The sequence below is a fragment of the Megascapheus bottae genome, chromosome X (genome assembly GCF_031878675.1).
Source record: "Megascapheus bottae isolate mThoBot1 chromosome X, mThoBot2.hap1, whole genome shotgun sequence".
Lineage (NCBI taxonomy): Eukaryota > Metazoa > Chordata > Mammalia > Rodentia > Geomyidae > Megascapheus > Megascapheus bottae.
In genome coordinates, this window is record NC_143547.1 from 92,321,763 (window position 1) to 92,342,154 (window position 20,392).

At 41.5% G+C, this 20,392-nt stretch overlaps 1 protein-coding gene across 1 annotated transcript; it reads right to left on the bottom strand.

The window, feature by feature from the left end:
• Window positions 1-442: 442 nt before the first annotated feature.
• LOC150041565 (cancer/testis antigen 55-like) lies at window positions 443-14,041 on the bottom strand. Its single transcript, XM_090326361.1, has 5 exons — window positions 13,924-14,041; window positions 9,970-10,154; window positions 7,523-7,664; window positions 2,938-3,050; window positions 443-1,230 (listed from the first exon to the last, which is right to left on the bottom strand). Exons 1-5 carry the CDS (start codon window positions 14,009-14,011, stop codon window positions 1,039-1,041), a joined length of 720 nt encoding a protein of 239 aa, XP_090182487.1. The 5' UTR covers window positions 14,012-14,041; the 3' UTR covers window positions 443-1,038.
• Window positions 14,042-20,392: the final 6,351 nt, after the last annotated feature.

The following is a 20,392-nucleotide window of genomic DNA, read 5'->3' on the forward strand; positions in this document are numbered from 1 at the left end:
TAGCCAAAATCTCTTCAGTAGAGACTAAGGGCTTGTGGTGGCATTAGGAAGCCCAGGATTGGGGCTGAGCCACAAGCCACATTCCAGTGATGCCCAAAGCTCTGAAACAGCCCCTCCTCTAGGCCATGGTCATGGCTTGAATGCTCTCTCAAGGGAAATCCTGGAGATTCATGGCCTCCTCTTGTGGAAGGTTGTTCAGATCCTTCCCTATGCTCAAGCAACTTCCCCCACCTCTGAAGTAGCCCTGGGTTTGCCCCTGATACAAGTCTGTGAATGGACTGGCACCTCCTCCATAAAGTGTCCAAGGAGGCTTTTGAACATCATGGATGGCTATGTTTATGTTTGAAAAATCAACTGACGTCTTCACAGAATACTCAGCAAATTGATTCCTAAGAATTGGATGATGAACTAACCACACAGAAGCTTTAATGCTGCTCAAACTATTATTTATTAATGTTAGTAATATGTGCTGTGCCCCAACATCAGCCAGGCACCATACTAAGTGCTTGCTACTGGGTTAATGAAGAAAAAATACACATAGCCCTGCAAACACACCTTCATCTTGAGAGTACTTACATTCTGAATAGAATGGGAAGAAGGGCCACAGAGAGACATTACATTTAAAAACTGAGTAGGTGTTAGGAGATGGAAAATGCTCTAGATAAATGCTGGACACACAGCATAAGGGGATACACTGTCACTTTAAATCATTCCCAGTAATTACCTCTGCAGGTGTATGATCAGAGGGCAAAACTGACACTGCCAGCCCAGAATTCACCGTGACCATGGAAACCAAGTGATTTACCTTAATGACAGGGTTGGGTTTTTTTTAAGTATTTTTTTTTAACAACAACAACTTTAAAACATTTCTGATCAACAGTGCACTTTCCTTAAGATTGCTCATGGTCCCAAAGGAACTACTCAGGTTGTTTACAAGAAAAATAGTCATTAACATTCCCTTTCGACTTGCTAACCTAAACATATTCATTAAATGAAGTCTTATACTATCCTTACAGGAAAAAATAGGGGGCATGGCTTCTATCCCATATGCACTGGGGTCATGGAGATTGCTCTCCAACAGTAGCCAGGCTGAGCACTCTCCACTACTAGCACATTGACAAGGTCATGTATCTGAGGTTTGTATCCAGCAGGAACTTCCAGAGAATCCAAGGTGAAAAAGATATTTCTGTCTACAACCCCGTCTCTTCCATATACATTAGTAATGATGACCTGTGATGAGAAATTCAGGAAATTTAATGTAGGAAAACATCATGCATCCTAACAGGCTCTGCATATTCTCACTCCTTTTCTAACCTTTAGGGAACACTACCCAATTACAAATTTCCCAGCTTGCCAGGCACAGTGGCAGCACTGGGAGCATTTTGACAATATCCCTGCACCCACATCCCACCTCACATCCATTATGGCAGAATCTCTGGAAATGGGACTAGGGACTTTGCTGGTAAACCTTCTTCTAAACATTACCTATCATGGCTATTAACTATGGGTGAGGTTGAAAATCTGAAAGAGATTGAGTAGGAAAGGAATTCGTGGAAGTAAGTAAACACCCATTTTATTTTGGTTGGTTGTGGGGCTTGAACTCTGGGCCTGGGAGCTGTCCCTGAGCTATTCAGCTCAAGGCTACCACACTACCCCTTGAGCCACAGTGCCACTTCTGCTTTTCTAGTGGTTAATCAGAGATAAAACTCTCACAGACTTCTGTGCCCAGGCTGGCTTTGAACTGTGATCCTTAGATCTCAGCCTCCTGAGTAGCTAGGATTACAGGCGTGAGCCACCGTGCCTGGCCGTAAACACTCATTTTTTCTCTCAATCTTTGGTCATATCACAAGCTCATTCCTTCAGTTTTTCTTTTCTACAAAATTTAAGTTACCAATTCATATCTCATTTCAACTGTCCAAACCATATCCAGTGGTTATAGGTAAGCCCTCTCATTCATTTCTAACAATCCATTGAACCTGATCATTTTGCTGATTTTTTTTCTGTGTATGTGGTACTGAGGAATGAATAGTTTGGGGGATTTTTTTGCCAGTCCTGGGGCCTGAACATTGTCCTTGGGTTTTCTCAAGGCTAGAGCTCTACCACTTGAGCCACAGCACCACTTCCAGCTTTTTTCTGTGTATGCATTTTGCTGATTTAATGCCTATCCTATGAAACTAATAAAATGTAGGGTAAGAGTTGGATTGGGAGAGATGAGGGAGAATGATGAAAGGGATGCTTTCAAAATGCACTGTACTATACACTGATTTGTTAAATGATAACCCCTTCAGAAAATTAAAGATAACAAAAAATGTGATTAAAGGGGCCAAGAGTTTGGCCTAGTGGTAGAGTGCTTGCCTAGCATGCATGAAAACCCAGGTCTGATACCACATACATAGTAAAAAGCCGGAAGTGGTGCTGAGGCTTAAGTGGTAGAGCTCTGGCCTTGAGAAACTTCAAGGACAGTGCTCAGACCCTGAGCTCAAGCCCAAGACTGGCAAAAAAAATGTGATTAAAAAACAAAACATTGGCCAGGAGTTTGGCCTATTGGTAGAGTGCTTGCCTAGCATGCATGAAAACCCGGGTTCGATTCCTTGGTACCACGTACATAGAAAAAAAAAGCTAGAGTGGTGCTGAGGCTCAAGTGGTAGAGTTCTAGCCTTGAGAAAGTCCAAGGACAGTGCTCAGGCCCTGAGCTCAAGCCCAGGACTGGCAAAAAAACCCATTTACTACCTCTATGAAACTTTGATTTTAATGATGGATGGGATCTACATTAGACTCCAAGTATTTCCTTTCAATCTTTTCATGAGCGAGCAGGCTTTCTTTCGGTGAAGAAGCTGTTTTATTTTAGGTGCCCCAACACACCCCGTAGAATCATAGCATCAGAAAGGATCACTACAAGAAGAATAAGAAAAAACTAAAGACCAGTACAGGAAATACCTCATGCACATGCTTGTGTCTCAGAGGTTTCACAGATACGGCCTGCCTGTGCTGCATTTCTGTCTGGAAGGAAAACACTATTTCCAGCAGGTCACCTTCGTATGGCTCAAAATCTAAAACAGCCATGAGAAAAATCCAGTTAGAACGCAAGAATTACTTTTGGTGAGGTCATACAAGTGGTTCTGTCATTCCTATAACAGTTTCTAGTACATCTAAGGTCCATTTTGAACCTCGAAAACCCTTTAGCCAATTCAGATGTTGATTCTCCCCACTAATTTCACAAATTCACATAAAATAAAGTGTTTTAAGCGAGTCCTTCTGTGAGCAACACCTTATTAGGCAGAGCTAATATATCTATGCCAGAAACTGAGTCGTATACTATTGTAAATTCAGTATTAAAATATGATGCTGGAGCTAAAAATATTTCCTTTGGCTGTGCTAATACAAATACACATTGGACCAAAGAATGGTAGTAAACAAGCATTCTCAGAAAATCAGAAACTGATAGAGCCAAAATGTACTTGGTATGCTTTTGTTGTAAACAGAATAGATAATTGAATCCAAAAATTTTGTAACATTCTGACAATAGAAAATCAACCTCTAACAGGGCACAGGTGGCTCATACCTATAATCCTAGCTACTCAGGAGAATGAGATCTGAACATTACAGCTCAAAACCAACCCAGGCACAAAGTCTGTGAGACTCTTATCTCCAATTAACCACCAGAAAACCAGTAGTTATGGCTCAAAGTGGTAGAGCACTAGCCTGGAGTGAAGAGTTCAGGGACAGTGCCCAGGCCCAAAGTTTAAGCCCCATGACCCACAAGAAAGAAAGAAAAAGAAAAGGAAAAAGAAAATAGACTTCTATCAATAATTTCCAATATATAAATACGTATTTATATATTCAGACCTTGAGGTCTGAATATTGCATGAGACCAATAGGACCACTATGAGCTTCCAGGCATGCTTAGTTCCCTGGAGGATTACTGCGTGAATCAATCCAACTACTCCAATAGGACAGTTTAATAAAGTTTTTAGATTGGGCTCTAAGAGAAACCAGTAAATCAGTTGGAAATATATATATATATATATATATATATATTTGTTGTTGTTGTTGTTTTGCCAATTGAATCCAGTGCTCTAAGCATGCCATCCAGCTATATCCCCAGGCCATCAGTGACAAATATTTATTTTAAAAAGTCAACAGGGGGGCCAGGAGTTTGGCCTAGTGGTAGAGTGCTTGCCTAACATGCACGAAGACCCAGGTTCAATTCCTTGGTACCACATACATAGAAAAAAGCCAGAAATGGTGCTGAGGTCAAGTGGTAGAGCTCTAGCCTTGAGAAAGTCCAAGGATAGTGCTCAGGCCCTGAGCTCAAGCCCAGGACTGGCAAAAAGAAAGTCAACAGGGGGGCCAGGAGTTTGGCCTAGAGGGAGAGTATTTGCCTAGCATGCACAAAGACCCGGGTTTGATTCTTCGGTACCACATACATAGAAAAAAGCCAAAAGTGGTGGTATGACTCAAGTGGTAGAGTGTTAGCCTTGAGCAAACCCAGGGACAGTGCCCCTGAGCCCAAGCCGAGGACTGGCAAAAAAAAGTCAGCAGGGGGCTGGGAGTGTGGCCTAATGGTAGAATGCCTGCCTAGCATGCACGAAGCCCTGAGTTGGATTCCTCAGTACCACATTCACAGAAAAAGCAGGAAGTGGGGCTGTGGTTCAAATGGTAGAGCACTAGCCTTGAGAAAGCCCAAGGACAGTGCCCAGGCCCTGAGTTCAAGCTCCAGGACTGGCAAAATAAATGAATGAATGAATGAAAACAGTCAACAGGTAGCTTGGCAACTGTGGCTCTTATCTGTAATCCTACCTTCTCAGGACACTAAGATATAAAGATCACAGTTCAAGGCCTGCCCAGGCAAGAAAGATTGTTATTGCCAATTAACTAACAAACCCAGAACTAGAGCTGTGGCTCAAGTGGGAGAGCACTAACATTAAGCAACAACAACAACAACAAAAAATCAGGGACAGCACACAGGCCCTGAGTTCAAGCCCCAGGAACAACAAAAACAATAATAATAATAATAATAATAATAATAAGCAGGAGGTATACCAGTAAAATTCGATTTTGAAACTTGTAGAGAATTTCAATTCTTTTTTTTGTGGGTCATGGGGCTTGAACTCAGCCTGGGCAATGTCCCTGAGCTCTTCAGCTCAAGGATACTGACCTATCCCTGGGCCTGGGCATTGTCCTTGAGCTCTTCAGCTCAAGGCTACCACCCTACCCTTGACCAAGTCCCACTTCCTATTTTCTAGAGGTTAATTGGAGATAAGAGTCTCAGGTGCTTTTGAGTCTGGGCTGGCTTTGAACCTTGATCCTTAGATCTCAGCCTCCTCTGAGTAGCTAGGATTACAGGTGTGAGCCATCGCGTGTGCCCCATAGAGAATTTCAATTCTTAATTTGAAATTTGCAAATAAAATGATGCAATGAACTTAGGTGATGATCTTTAGGGTGCCAGTCATGGAGGATTCTTGAATATATTGCCTTGGTGCTATACCTTAGTTATTTAAGCTCAAGGCTGGCACTGTATCATTTTTTTTTGCAGTCCTGGGGCCTGATCCCAGGACCTGAGTGTTGTCCTTGGGCTTTCTCAAGGCTAGAGCTCTACCACTTGAGCCACAGCAACACTTTCAGCGTTTTCTATGTATGTGACACCAAGGAATTGAACCCAGGACTTTGTGCATGCTAGACAGGCACTCTACCACTAGGCCAAAATCCCGGCCCTGGCACTGTATCATTTAAGCCACAGTTCCACCACTAGCTTTGTTATTTGGATATAAGAATCTCACATGGGGGGGTGTGGGGGGGGAGGGAAATGGGTACCAAGATATGTGAAAGGGTATCAATGTATGTGAATTAATGCACCTTCTATCTGGCAAATATCATGTAACCCTTTTACTAATTACAATAAAAAAATGCAAAAAAAAAAAAAAAGAATCTCACAGACTTTCCTTTCCAAGCTAGCTTCAAACCACAGTCCTCAAATCTGAATAGCTAGCATCAAAGGCATGAGCCACTGGTAGTCTGTGTAGTTAGATAGTTAGAGTCTTTTACTGGAACTCTTTTTTTTTTGTGGATCATGGAGCTTGACCTCTGAACATGGGCGCTGTCCCTGAGCTCTTCAGCTCAAGGCTACTACCCTACCCTTGAGCCACAGCCCCACTTCCAATTTTCTAGTGATTAATTAGAGATGAATCTCTTGGCTTTGTGGTGCCAGGGCTTGGCTTTGAAGTGTGATCCTCAGATCTCAGACTTCTGAGTAGGTAGGATTACTGGTGTGAGCCACCGCACTGAGCCATGAATTATTTCTTTAGGCACAAAAAATGAAACAGCAAAAATAGTTCCATAGCAGATACACAAACATATACACATTCAAACAAGAGTATCATAAACCCATATTTTAGAACATTTTTGGTATAAATATTATCCTGGCAAAACTGTAATATTGTTAATTACATTAGTAATCCAATATATATATGAATAAAAATTACACATTTATTAGTATCTCCCTGAAATAAATGCCAATGTAATGAACAATAGCATGAGTTTTGTTTTACTTTAATTTTTTTGTTAGTTGTGGGGCTTGAACACAGTGCCTGGCACTGTCCCTGAACCTCTCTGTGTTCGAATCTAGTGCTCTACCACTTAAGCCAAAGCACCATTTCAGTTTTTGAGTGATTAGAGATAAGGTTCTCATGGAGACTTTTCTGCCCAGGCTGACTTTGAACCACAATTCTCAGATCTCAGCCTCCTGAGTAGCTAGGATTACAGTTGCGAGCCACTGGCGCCAGGCTAGACAGCATGAGTTTTAAAACATTATCTATGTAACCCAGTTACTGTTGGTTAATGCCTGTAATATTAGCTACTTGTTTGGGGGGGGGGCTGAGATCTGGAGGGTTGCCATTTTGAGGCTAGCCTAAAATCTAAGCAGAAAAAAATCTTAGAGATTTCATCTCCAAAATAACCAGAAAAATTGGGGCCGGGAGTTTGACCTAGTGGTTAAAGTGCTTGCCTAGCATGCATGAAGAACCAAGTTCGATTCCTTGGTACCACACACATAGAAAAAAAAGCCGGAAGTGGTGCTGAGGCTCAAGTGGTAGAGCTCTAGCCTTGAGAAAGTCCAAGGACAGTGCTCAGGCCCTGAGCTCAAGCCCAGGACTGGCAAAAAAAAAAATAACCAGAAAACATTAGGCTGCAGACATGCCTCAAGCCAGTATGCCAGCCAAACAAAGAAGCCAAGTGCCTGGAAGGAGCTAGGTTCAAATACCAGTAGTGTCAAAAAATAAAAAATAAAATATTATGAATCTCTTCCCAGTTGTCATACTCCAAGTGTTCATATCAGACATTCAAAGGTGCTTGATGAAAGCCAAATATATCAGAGAAATAATTCCGGTACCAAAATCCTCTCATCAAATAAGCATGTTCCAATTTCAACTCTGAAGAAGATGCCCCTAACCACATCCAAATCCAACTGATAATATATAAAAGTTACATAGAACCTAATTTCAAATCTTACAAAATGTAAATTTACCTTTACAAACAACATTCAGAGAGAAGGAAGTTGTGTGTTTAATATACTTATCAACATTCACTGCAGAGGAAACAGAATCCAAGGTAAGATTCATATTGGATTCTGATGATCCATCCAAACTATTTTCATACAGGGCATCCACCTATGAAGTAGAGAAAGATTTGCTTCAAACATGACAAAGGTTACAAACTAAGAATAAATGTTGAGATCATTTATTATGATAGTTTGAACAAATATCATATACATTGATGTGTATATTTCCCAGTAGTAAAAAATTCCAATAGTTGAGCTGGCCTAGTGGTAGAGTGCTTGCCTAGCATGCATAAAGACCCAGGATCGATTCCTCGGTACCAAGACATAGAAAAATGCCAGAAGTGGTGTTGTGGCTCAAGTGGTAGAGCACTAGTCTTGGAGAAAGCCCAAGGACAGTGCTAGGCCCAGAGTGCAAGCCCCAGACTGGCAAAAAAAATTCAATTGTTATACAGGCATGGTTGTTGTAATGGTTGTGAGGGAATACAACAAAATGATTTATCTAATGACACAGAAAACTAAAATTACAGGAATATCTACAAAAATCTTCCAAACCAGCCAAGCATTGATGGCTCATGCCTATAATCGCAGCTAATTAGAAAGCTGAGTTCTAAGGATCATAGTTCAAAGCCAGTCTGTGAAGGAAATTTCCTGGGACTCCTATCTCCAATTAAGCACCAAAAACTAAAAGCTGGAAGTGAAGTTGTGGCTCAAGTGGTTGAGTTCTAGCCTTGAGAAAAAACTCAGAGACAGTGCCCAGACACTGAATTCAAGAACCAGAAAAGGCAGACATACACACACAAAAAAAACCCACCAAACTTCTGGGCACGAGTAGCTCACACCTACAATCCTAGCTACTCAAGATACTTAGATCCGAGGATCACAGTTCAAAGCCAGCCTTAGCAAGAAAGTCCTTGAGACTCATCTCCAATTAACCACCAAAAACAAAAAAAAATCTGGAAGCAGAGATATGGCTTCAGTAGCAGAATGCTAGACTTGAGCACAAAATTTCAAGGACAGTATCTAGGCCCTGAGTTCAAGCCCTAGAGAACACACACACACACACACACACACACACACACACACACACACACACACACACACACACACACAATCCCCAAAACACACATGGGTACAAGTGACTCATGCCTGCAATCCTAGCTTCTAAGAGACTGAAATCTGAAGGTCCTGGTTCCAAAACAGTCCGTGCAGAAAAAGTCCTTGCAACTATCTCCAATTGGCCATTAATAAGCCAGAAGTGGAGCTGTGGCTCAAGTTGTAGAACACGAGTCTTCAGCAAAAGACCTCAAGGACAGCACCCAAGGTCTGAGGTAAAGCTCCAGAACCACCAACCCCCCCGCCCCAATCTCCAAAACATAAATAAAAATTTCAGCGGGAAAACAAGTCTAGCAAAAGCTGAAATAGGCTGTAATGTTTCAGACATGCAAACCATTTGGTCATAATTAAGGATAATAAAGTGGGTATGTTAGACTGCCCCCCAACAATATAAAGGCTATGAGATTGTGTTCAGTGGCACAAGGACATTTGAACTTGGTGACGGAAAGGTGAATTCTGACATTTAGCATAGACACGGGGGTAGTAAGTCATTCACAAAACTCATCAGCATCTCACTTGCTATGCTTAAAACAATGCCATATAGACTGACTATTCAGATGTAAACAAATAATATTCACAGGACTAATCTAAGTGACAAATGTGTAAGGGGTGAATTGGGACTGCCACTAAAAGTCAAAGTCGAAGGGCCAACTTGGGAGATATGCCCACCACAAAGGCCTTATCAAAACTCAAATTTACCTAACATGCAAATACTTCTAATGTCCCTGACAAATAAGTAATTCTAAGAAAACTGAAAGGGAAATACAAATAAAATTTATTCCTTATATGATCAAAACTTTCAGAGATTTATAGTATATAGTCTGTCCCATCCAGATGCTTACAGTATCAGTACAGTGAGAATGAGTAAAGCTGGACAGAAGAGGCTCATGCCTGATATCAAGAGGCTGAGCTCCAGAGGGTCTTGTTTCAAAGCTAGCCTGTGAAGAAAAGTTGTAAGACTCTGCTTCCAATTGTATAGTCAAAAGCTGGGCTAGTGGCCTATCAATCACATATCTACAAATACAGAGATTCCCTTATGTGTGAGAGGAAAATATGTACATTTATACCTATCATTTCTTGTCATGTTTTAAATAAGAAGAACAGATACAATATATAATTGATACTTTTGCTAAATGGAAAACAAAATAAAATGAAAGAAGATGTTTTCCACAATCATGTTAGTTGAGAATGAAATCCTAGTCTCCCTCCATTCCTCTAGGTCTTTTCAGAGAGGCTGGAGAAATAGCATTAATGTTGACTTTCCAAAATTACAGATCATCTCCAAATCATACAACTCTTACCTTGATTGCTTTCCATCCATGGCCTGTTTCATCTTCTTCCACAATTGCAATAACTTTTTGTCCAATGTGCAAAAGGACACTGCCAGTCACATCCTCCTTACTGAAGAAAATGGACTCATCGATCCAGCCATGGTCATTAAAAACTCTTGTCACAACTCCATTCACAGCTTTTACCTTGACAGTATCTGAAATGTGAATACTTAGGAACATGAGTTAAGTAAAAATACATGCATGCACTACCAATAAGCCCTACTAGGGGAAACTGATAAACAATGATCGTGATAAACAATGATCAAAGTGCAGAAATAAAGTGAACTAGACTTGAGATACAGGTGAGGAGGATAATAGGGTGTAGGGATTGAAGGTGTGGGATTCTGGGGGCCAAGTGTCCAGGTAGAAATGTAGGTTGTTCCATTTCTCAGTATGGCAGTGGTTTCAGACCCAAAGCTACTGGATACAGAGGCTAAGAGCAGAATATAGGACTCAAATGCCTGCCTTTGAAACAAAGCTCCTCCCCTCATCTTCTGAAGGAGATTAAGCACATTTGTTAACCAGGTGCAACTGGTATCCATCTATACAATCATCATATTAACAACTCCTACTTAGCTAGGGATGGAGCTCCATGGTACACTGTTTGCCTAGCAAGCACAAGACCCTGGCTAATACCCCAGCACCCCCCCCCCAAAAAAGGAAAAACAAACAAAAAAATCCTCAGACTGTCTGCTGCTTATTGTAATCATAAATAATATCATGTTTGTGTGTATGTGGCAAATTCCAGGTTCTCTTTCATTCAGAGATGCCTCAGAAAGAGATTCCCAGGCCTGATGAGGTCATGCTTTGATCACAGGTTCTCCTGGTTAGCTGCAAGACACAGTGTTTAGGGTTGCATGCTGTTCATCAGTTCACTTCTACCACCCTGTTCTTCAGTGCAGTACCCCTTCCTCCCGGTCCCCCATTGCTGCACCCCCTCCTGGTCCTCTAGTGCAGCACTATTTACTTCACTGGCAGCCCACTGTCCAGCAGGGGTATACAGGACTGTGTGATTGCCTCCTGGAAAGAAGTCGAGGCTGCAAGCCCATATACTATGACTTGATACACGCATGGTATAGCAACATACAAACTACTTAGTATTGAGAAGGTCACCCACAGCTTTGAACTTTAGTTGCTTCTCTATCTGCAAGAAAGCCTGAATAACCATTCATGTTGCACAATTTCATCCTTATCAACAACAGCATAAAATGCTAGATCTGGAGGTTTTGTGGGTTTTTTTTGCCAGTCTGGGCTTGAGCTTAGTGCTTGGCCATTGTCCTGGGGCTTTCTCAAGGCTACCACTTGAGTCATAGCACCACTTCCAGATTTTTCTGTGTATCTGGTACTGAGGACTCAAACCTGGGTCTTTGTGCATGCTAGGCAAGCACTGTACCACTAGCTCAAACTCCCAGTCTGGATCCGGAGATTTTTAAACACTGACCAAAGTACATACACAGGTGCAATATTTAATGTCTAGCTCAAATGTGCCAATACTCTCTCTGCCTTTCTTTCTTTCCTGACTGAGTGCTGGAGTGTTTTATAGTGGCTGCTGGTTTTGCTTGAGTCTTGAACTGAGGACTGGAGTGCTATCCCTGAGAGTTTTTTTGGTCAAGGATAGTGCTCTATGACATCATCCATAGCACAACTTAACAGTTTCTTGGAAGTTTACTGGAGATAAATGTCACATACTTTCCTGCCTGGGCAGGCATTGAACTGTGATTCTCAAATCTCAGCTTCCTGAGCAGCGAAGGTCACTGAGGCAGAGCTGAATTTTTTTTGTTTTTGTTTTTTGGGATTTTGTTGTTGTTGTTGTTTTGGTTTTTTTGTTGTTTGGTTTTTGCAGTTTTAGATAGAATCTAAGGCCTTTACATGCTAGGCAAGCACCCTAACCTACACTCATCAGCCCATAGGTGTACTTCTTTTGTTATTGGGGTCTGTGTATGTGGCACTGTTAGAATTCAAGTTAAGGCTTGCTAGGCAGGCACTCTATCCCTGAGCTACCACCAGCAACCTGAGTGTAGGATTTTACTGATCTGAGCTGGTGTCCTTCCTAGCAACTGCAATGGACCACAGTACCTCTGCTACTTTTCCGGGGACTTGGGTTCATAGACTTGATGGCTGAGAAGAAACATCATTAAGACAGATGATAGATTCAGAAGCCAAAAAGTTCGTGGCTGCTTGAAAAGATAACTCATATTCATTAATTGAAATCAGTGAGTCCTGATTCAAATATAACTAAGGCAAATAGAATTGGGGCATAGAGAACAGTGCCATCCTAGCAAAGAGAAATCCTTGAGTTTCGATCCAAGAACTATGAAAAAAAAACAAGCCACTGCATAGGCACTCAGGTTTTAGGGTATAAAGGTGAACAAGTTTGAAGAGTAAATATCCCATCAGCTCATTGTGTTGCCTTGATCCCCAAGTTCAGAGGTAGGACATCTGGAGGGAGACTATATAACGTGGCTCTAATTTCAATAATGATTAATAATGATTAACCCATTTAGGGGTTCAGATATTACTGGATGTAGGAGGAAGGAGCTGTTTCTAAAAGCAATTTTACTCTCAGCTTCCTTGCTGCCATGAGGTGAGCAAGTCTGCTCTAATACATGCTTCCCAGCACACATGAAGGCCACTTGTCTCTGGGTAAATCTTTAGAACCCACAAACTAAAATAAACGGTCCTACTCTGAAGTTGATTAATCTCAAGTATTTTGTGATAGTGACAGAAAAAAGCTATCACAGATAAATATATGTGCCCTCTTCAGACACAAAATATCTGGAGTAGCTGGCTTCCTAATAAAGACTCCTAATTCAACCTCTCAAAAAAAAAAGAAATCTTTCTATAATCATTGCAATTGGGAAGCTGAGGTAAATGATCATGAGTGTGATGCTGGAATGGAGTACAAGTGAAGATACCCTGTCTAAAAAGAATGCTAACTCTAGGTGCCAGTGACTCAGACTTGTAATCTTAGCTACTCAGGAGGATAAGGTCTGAGTATCACAATTTAAAGCCAGATGATGCAAGAAAGTCTGTCATACCTTCATCTCCAATTAACCATAAAAAACTGGAAATAGAGCCTGTGGCTCAAGTGTTAAGAGTGCTAGCATTGAGGAAAAAATGTCGGGGACAGCACCCTGATCCAGAATTCAAGCCACAGGATGGCATGAAAATAAATAAATAAATAAATGGTAGAAGATCAATTACGATCAAGAAATATTCTATATATAAATGGGCTTGTTAAAATAGGGAAGAAAAACCAAGAAACCCAGCAATCTGTGCCTATTCACTTGGCATGTATGGAAGAAATGTCTAAATGTACTTGGAGAAGTTGAGGAAAATGGAAACCGCTTTTGCAGAAAGTCTACATTTTTCTTTTTTCAGAATTTTTTTTTTTTATGCCTCCCAAGTCAGCCACTAACTTAAGGTTTTCCTGTGTCCACCTTCCGAGTGGTGGGACTATACATATTTGCCACTATACCCAGCACAAAGACCATTCCTGGCTACATTAGCACCAGTTTGGAGTCCAGAGTTTGGGTTGTGTGTGGATGTAAATGGGTCCAGCACTTCAGACAGAGGAGCTGGGGCATGTTGTTGGATAGTGGCGGGGTGGGGGTTGTGGGTGTAGGGGTGAGAAATGCAGGTAGCAAATGCGGATGAGTTGAATGAGGGGCACTGGAACATGGATGGTAAGAAAGTAGGAGGCCGGAGTGAGGACTGAGGGCAAAGAGGCAGGCGTGGAGTTATTTGGGTTGGGGATAAAAATGGGGGATACTGCACAGACTCAAAAAGTCGAAAATGCCAACGTCTCAGGATGGCGTCTCTCCGGTTGCTGAGAGGCCTGCCCAGTCCCTGAGGGGCCAGGCCCGAAGTGTGGGAAGCACACTCCAACGGGCCGGATCCTCCGTGAGGTGAAAGGTGAGGTACCTTCCAGAAGACACTGGTGCTGCTCCTTTTCATCCAACATGGTTCGCTTTCCAAAGAAACCAAGAGCTTTGGAAAAAAAACGATGCATGGTCCTGTGGTGGACGCGGCCTGAGCACCAAGAGCCTCCGACGACGCGAGAGAAGCTTCGGTCCGTCGCTCTCGCGAGAGCGTTCTATAGCCCTCCTCTGCATAAGAGAGCATCGTTCAGCCAATGAGATGCAGCTTCATTAGTGATGACCAATGAGAATCACCACGTGAGTAGGCGGGACTTCACGAGTCTTCCCGCCACGTGGCAGGCAGTGGGGGGGGGAGGTGGGGTCAGGAGGCGGAAATTGGTGATGGCCAGCCTCGAATTCCCGCCAATTGGACCTCATGGAGCATTTCTACCTATAGGTTCTGCTCTGTGGAACTTTTCAGGAGGGCCCCACCTTGCCTCACAAAGTGTGGCAACAGTCTGCCCTAAGTACCCAGATGAGCTGCAAGGCCTAGATCCAACATTGATTGGCTCAGTGCCTCCAGATCCTTTCGTTTTCCTCAAGTGCCCAGTGTTATGCCCCACACCCACTCCATCCCAGCATCACTAAGCAAGGGCTGTCTGCTCAATATTAAATGATAATATACATGATGTAGAAAAGCCAGAATTTCACATCAAATTGTCTGGTGATTCTGAGAGACAGGTTCAGTGTTAGCCAAGAAAGAGCTCTGTTGATGATGGTCAAGTGATGCACCGTTATGTAGTGTGTTTTGTTTGTTTCACTACTGGGATCTTCAGTGGCTTTTGATTTCTTTTTTTTGCATGCAGACCCAAGCATCTCTGATTTGTTTCAGACTGTGAAATGCTCCCATGAGAAAGGCATGGACTTCTCCAGCCCAGTAGTAGATAATGATGTTGTGAATCTTATTCTTCCAGTACAAGTTTGACTAGTCTGGGGCTCTGTATACCTTTAGAATCTGAAAGGCCAGAATCAGTCTTCCTGCCCTTTTCTTTCCAGCATACATCTTGCTTTAGGATACAAGGATTCATTCGTTCTATCTACAGTAGCAAACAGGCAGCAGAAAACAAATAAAGCAGGCATGTCTGTAATCCCTGTACTCCAGTGGCATACATAGGATAATCCCTGCACCAGCTTTTGTTGCAGTCATATCCTAAGACAAAACAACAACAACAACAAAAAACTAAAACAGGCTACTGTATTTCTTATTCTAAGCAAGCAAACAGAAACAGGGACTTGCAGGAAAATTGGTTGAGCAATCAACAAAACGATGATGATTGTGACCAAGGACTGTCCTTGAACTTCATTATACCTTCATTGTATATAATCACTTAACACAGTGGGATCTGTGCAGAGCTGTGGATACAAAATGATACTTCCTTACTAAAAATCTCCTTTAAAAAGGAACCTATTATTTCATTTTACTATACTTGTCACGATATGTATGTGACTAAACTGTGCGTACATTTAAGAACTAAATGTACTGTCTCACTGAGCTTTTACTAAACTGCAAGCATTTTTGCTGGTGAAACTGAATTTCTGGCTGCCCATCAACTAAGAGGACAAAGCAATGAAAAATAAGGGCTACCAAAACAACCAATTTTTTTGTTTCTTGCTCTCTTTAGTCATCCAGGACTCAGGAGAACATAGACCCCTCTAGAAGGACTCCTTAACTCTTCTAAATCATCCATCATCCTGATCAGGGAGGCTGCAGAGATCATGAAGGTTAGACTGTAACAAATACACCTTCTCAAACAGAAGAAGCATTATAGAATTCAAGATAAATCTGCCCGGGGGGGGGGGGGGGGGGGGGGGGTTAATGGGTACCAAGATATGTGAAAGGGTATCAATGTATGTGAATTAATGCACCTTCTATCTGGCAAATATTATGTAACCCTTTTATTAATTACAATAAAAAATTTAAAAAAGGATAAATCTGCCTCTTTATTTTTAATAGGCTTATTAATTCAGATCATATGTTCTTAAATTTGCAGATGTTATTTACAGTAGTTTTTTTTAGATATTTAGCATACAACAAAATTTACCTATTTAACTCAATCTTTACTTCTTCAGCTAGTTTTAAGAGTTTATGTCCTTTCAGTAAATTCTCATGTTATGGATATCATCTAAGCTTTTGGCATAAAATTGTTCATAAAACTTTCTACTGCTTTTTTTTCCTGGAGCTTGAACTCAGGGCCTGTACACTATCTCTGAAGTATTTTTTGTTTTTAAATCAAAGCTAGTGCTATACCACTTGAGCAGCAGCTCCACTTGCAGCTATTTTTAGCACTTAAGTGGAGATAAGAGTTTCATGGGTTTTCCTGTAGGGATTAGCTTTGAACCATGATCTTCATATCTCAGCCTCCTAAGTAACTAGATTTGTAGGCATCAACCAAGTATTATCCACCAGTTGTCAGCTTCCTCTATTGTGTTTATACATAGGTTTGTCCTGTCATTCCTACAATTAATATTTTGTATATTTTTATTTCATCTATCTTAAAGTCTTGCTAATTTCCAGAACATTTCAAATAAATTTATTTATTTTCTCAGTTGTGTTTTTATCATTTCATTTATATCCACAATGTATTCTTTTTATTTCAACCATTTGTTTCATTATACACTTACCGTTTCCTTTTTTGCAATTTCTTATTGTTATAAGTAACAGTCCAGTTAGAAATCCAATCAGAAGAAAACAGAGAAGCCACATTTTCGGGGGGGGGGGGGCGGAGAGGGGAGTTGGTCATGGGGCTTGAATTCTGGGCCTGGGCACTGTCCCTGAGCTCTTCAGCTCAAGGCTACCGCCCTACCCCTGGAGCAACAGTGCCACTTCCGATTTTCTAATGGTTAATTAGAAATAAAGAGTCTCATGGACTTTAGTACCTGGGCTTTAGTACCTGGGCTCGCTTTGAACCTTGATCCAAAGATCTCAGTCTCCTGAGTAGCTAGGATTACAGGTGAGAGCCACTGTGCCCGGACTAGAAGCCACATTTTGAAAGATAAATTGAGTGTTGTTATTTGAAGGCCAGAAACTGCATGCTAGACTTCTGTCTCAAAGACCAGCAGCCTAGAATACAGCTTACATCAAACTTTTAAAGACAAACCCCTAATGCTTGTGTGGTGACAAAGCACCAACATAAACAAAAGGCACCAAGAAAGGCAGGATTTCTCTGGGGCTAAGCAACAAGATATATTTACACATCCTCTCTAGGGCTAACCAATGTGGTACATCTGCAATTCAACTGATGGCTTGTCTCACCTCTAGAAGCTACATGGACAGCCTCTATTACCTGGTTAGATGCCAGGAGGCTGTGAAAACCATGTGATTTACTTACACCTGGTCTTTCCTTTACTTCATTACCCACTGTTTTTTGTTTTGTTTTGTTTTGCTTTGTTTTTTTTTATACATGAAATCAAATCATTTATTTTTTTTTTCAGAAAGCTGCATCTGGCCCTTAGAACCAAAAGTCTAAAAAAGTTACTTTAACCAAAAAGTTTACTAAGGAAGCCTTCCTAGACTATACCTATTTTATTAGCATAACAACATAGCTAGCCTTTTCCAGGTCAGACTGGGTAAAATTAACAGAAAGAATGTCCCACGGAGTCTGAGTTCCAGGAGATCTAAAGTAGTCTTCCACCAGGAATCAGCTATATGTGATGGAGTCAAGCAGGAGTCCCATCTACTTTCACCACAGTGGAGTTGGTCATTCTCCCTTCCAGATGGCTGTCATGCCATCCTTGAACTTTACCCACGTGGAATCTCCAGTTTGAAGGGATGAGCTGGACAGCAGCAGTTTCTCCCAGTGGCTCAGACAGATTGCGCACCTCCTCTGATTTGCCTGCAAACATCTGCACAGACTGGTTAAAGAAGTTTAGCCTAAGGCAGGAGACTGATTTTAGTGAAATCTCCCAGTGTTCTCCCACTTGCTTTCTCAGAGTACACTGGCTTTGCAAGCTGGCACCCTACTGGTTTTTTAGGACAGCTTTAGGCAGTGGCCCCTGAGTTATTTACCAGGGTGACAACCTTTATTAACCAGAATTTTAAAAATTAGGCTATGATTTTCTACGCAGACATAGACCGCTTGAGCCTGTAACCATCTCTCACAAGTACTGTCTCCACACTTCCATGGTTGTTACCACTATTTCCAATGACTCTTTATTTGATTTATCCTGCCTTTTTCAAAAAATGACTTGAATCCCTTGATTTAAAGAGAATGATGAAAAAAGATCCATCTTCTATAACTTTTTCAAGCTGACTCGGGGACCTAAAACCTTAGTCTATTTTACCACAATGATAAATCATTTAAGTACCCCAACCCCAATTCTCCAGGGTTTGGTTGTTGGCAGGGTATATTAGCATAACAATTGACCTTTGAATACTTTTTCATGGCACCTGTTGGCCTCACTGTCTTTTTACCTAATTTCATTCAAGAGAACTTTACAATTTTCTTACTGCCAAGATTAACTATATGTACAAACAAAGTTCACAGCAGATTGTACCCTGTCTTAATTTTTTTTCTTCTCAGAGGACACAACACAGTCTGAGGCTTGTAACTTTAGCCAGTTGCTAGAGGACCAAACCAGGCCTGCAATCGCTCGTGCCTCCACTCTTGACTGCTATCACAATGGAAGACATAGCAGCCCTGTGACCAGTCCTAGCCAAAGGTTAGAACTTTTATTCCCCCCCCCCATCCTGACTAAAGAATGTAGAACAATGACACAGGAACAAAAATACCCAACACAAATGAAACCAAACTCTCCACTGTCATTGGAGCCAAAATTCTCACAAAAAGGGGGAGTTGACTGGGGTGTAGCCCTTCCCACCGTAAGTGGGCCTCTCCCAATATAGCCATTACCAAAACCCTCAGTATCATCAGACTGTGGAGGGCGTGGGGTAAATTACCAAGTGCATTCACTGTTCCAGATGGATCAATGCCCAGAAAATAGAAAACAGAAAAGAGGACAGAGAAACAAAGACTTACTTCCTGAAGATGTCTAAGGGACTCCAAAAAGACTTTGGATAGCATGTATGGAATCTGCAAACTGTCAGAGAGGGGGGAAGTCCACAGGGCCCTGGAATGTCTCAGAGAGCTCCTCCTCTGTGGGGATTTCCATACCTCCACTCAGTGAGGACATCCACCAGACCGATTTCAAGGAACCCATGCGCTCCCCACTGTTGGCATTGACATTTCACTGACTGGGTTCACCGATGAACTCCCACCTATTGTAAGGTAAATCTTGTCAGGAGTAAACAGAGAAGCCACAATTTTTTCCAGTCTTGGGGCTTGAACTCAGGGCTTGGGCACTGTCCCTGAGCATCTTTTCCTCACAGTTAGGACTTGAGCCACAGCACCACTTCTGGCCAGGAGGGATCACTACTATGGAAAGCAGTATGGCAGTTCCTCGTAAGACTAAACATAGACCCCCTATGACCCAGAAATTAGACTATTTGCATTTACTCAATTGTTCAGAAACGAGGACATACTAAAGCCACTAGCACAATAATGTTCATTGCAGCACTATTTACCACAGCAAAGATATGGAACCAACCTAGATGCCCCTCAGTTGATGAATGGATCAACAAGGTGTGGTATTTATACACAATGGAATTCTATGCTGCTGTCAGAAAGAACGACATCACCCCATTTGTAAGGAAATGGAAAGACTTAGAAAAAAATCATATTAAGTAAAGTAGGCTGGACTCAAGGGAACATAGGCTCAATGGTTTCCCTCATTTGTCATAATCAGTAAAAACCTTGGGCTCTCCTAGCAGAGATTTACAATAGAGCAAAACCTAGATTCATAAGGCCAGATAGTATGACGCTAAACAAAAGGACCTCCAGGATATAGAAAGAAAATCCATATAATGAGAGATTGTTGTCTTTAATGTATTCTGTTCTCTCATCTCTTTTGCTGTCCCTTGGTTATCTCATATTGTTATAGTATTTCACCTTGTTATCTGATATATTGTATATATTCGTATTTGGTTATTTGAAATAGGATAGAGAAGAGGGGGAAACAAGATGAGGGTGGGGGTTGGGGAAGGGAAATGGGGACCAAGACATGATAAAGGGTATCGATGTTTGTGAAGTAATGCACCTTCTATTAACTACAAAAAATATATGGGAAAATAGGGTATGCAAAAATTACTATCAGAGCAACTTTGAAAAGCATCAAGTAACGCCAGATATCACCATTCCATCCATTTTTCAGAAGTTTACAATTATCTGAACTAAAGTTGACTGGAAAAAAAGTACTCAGCTACAATACTGGAGTAGAAATACAGAATGCTTAAAGTCTGACTGCAATAGTATTTAGTATGGAGAAAGATAAATATTCAACACAAAGTAGGGTGTTTGTTTGTTTTTTTCATTGTCATCTTGGGGTTTGAAATCTAGCCCTGGATGCTGTCCCTGAGCTGTTCAGCTGAAGACTAGTGCTCTATCACTTTGAACCACATCCTCGCTTATGCTTTTCTG

Excerpts from the sequence above, each read along its gene's own strand:
- LOC150041565 (XM_090326361.1), bottom strand. The coding sequence starts at position 14,011 with ATGCATCGTTTTTTTTCCAAAGCTCTTGGTTTCTTTGGAAAGCGAACC. Across the intron at positions 10,155-13,923 it reads GCACCAGTGTCTTCTGGAAG|ATACTGTCAAGGTAAAAGCT; the intron begins GTACCTCACCTT and ends TTCACATTTCAG. Across the intron at positions 3,051-7,522 it reads TCTGAATGTTGTTTGTAAAG|ATTTTGAGCCATACGAAGGT; the intron begins GTAAATTTACAT and ends TGGCTGTTTTAG.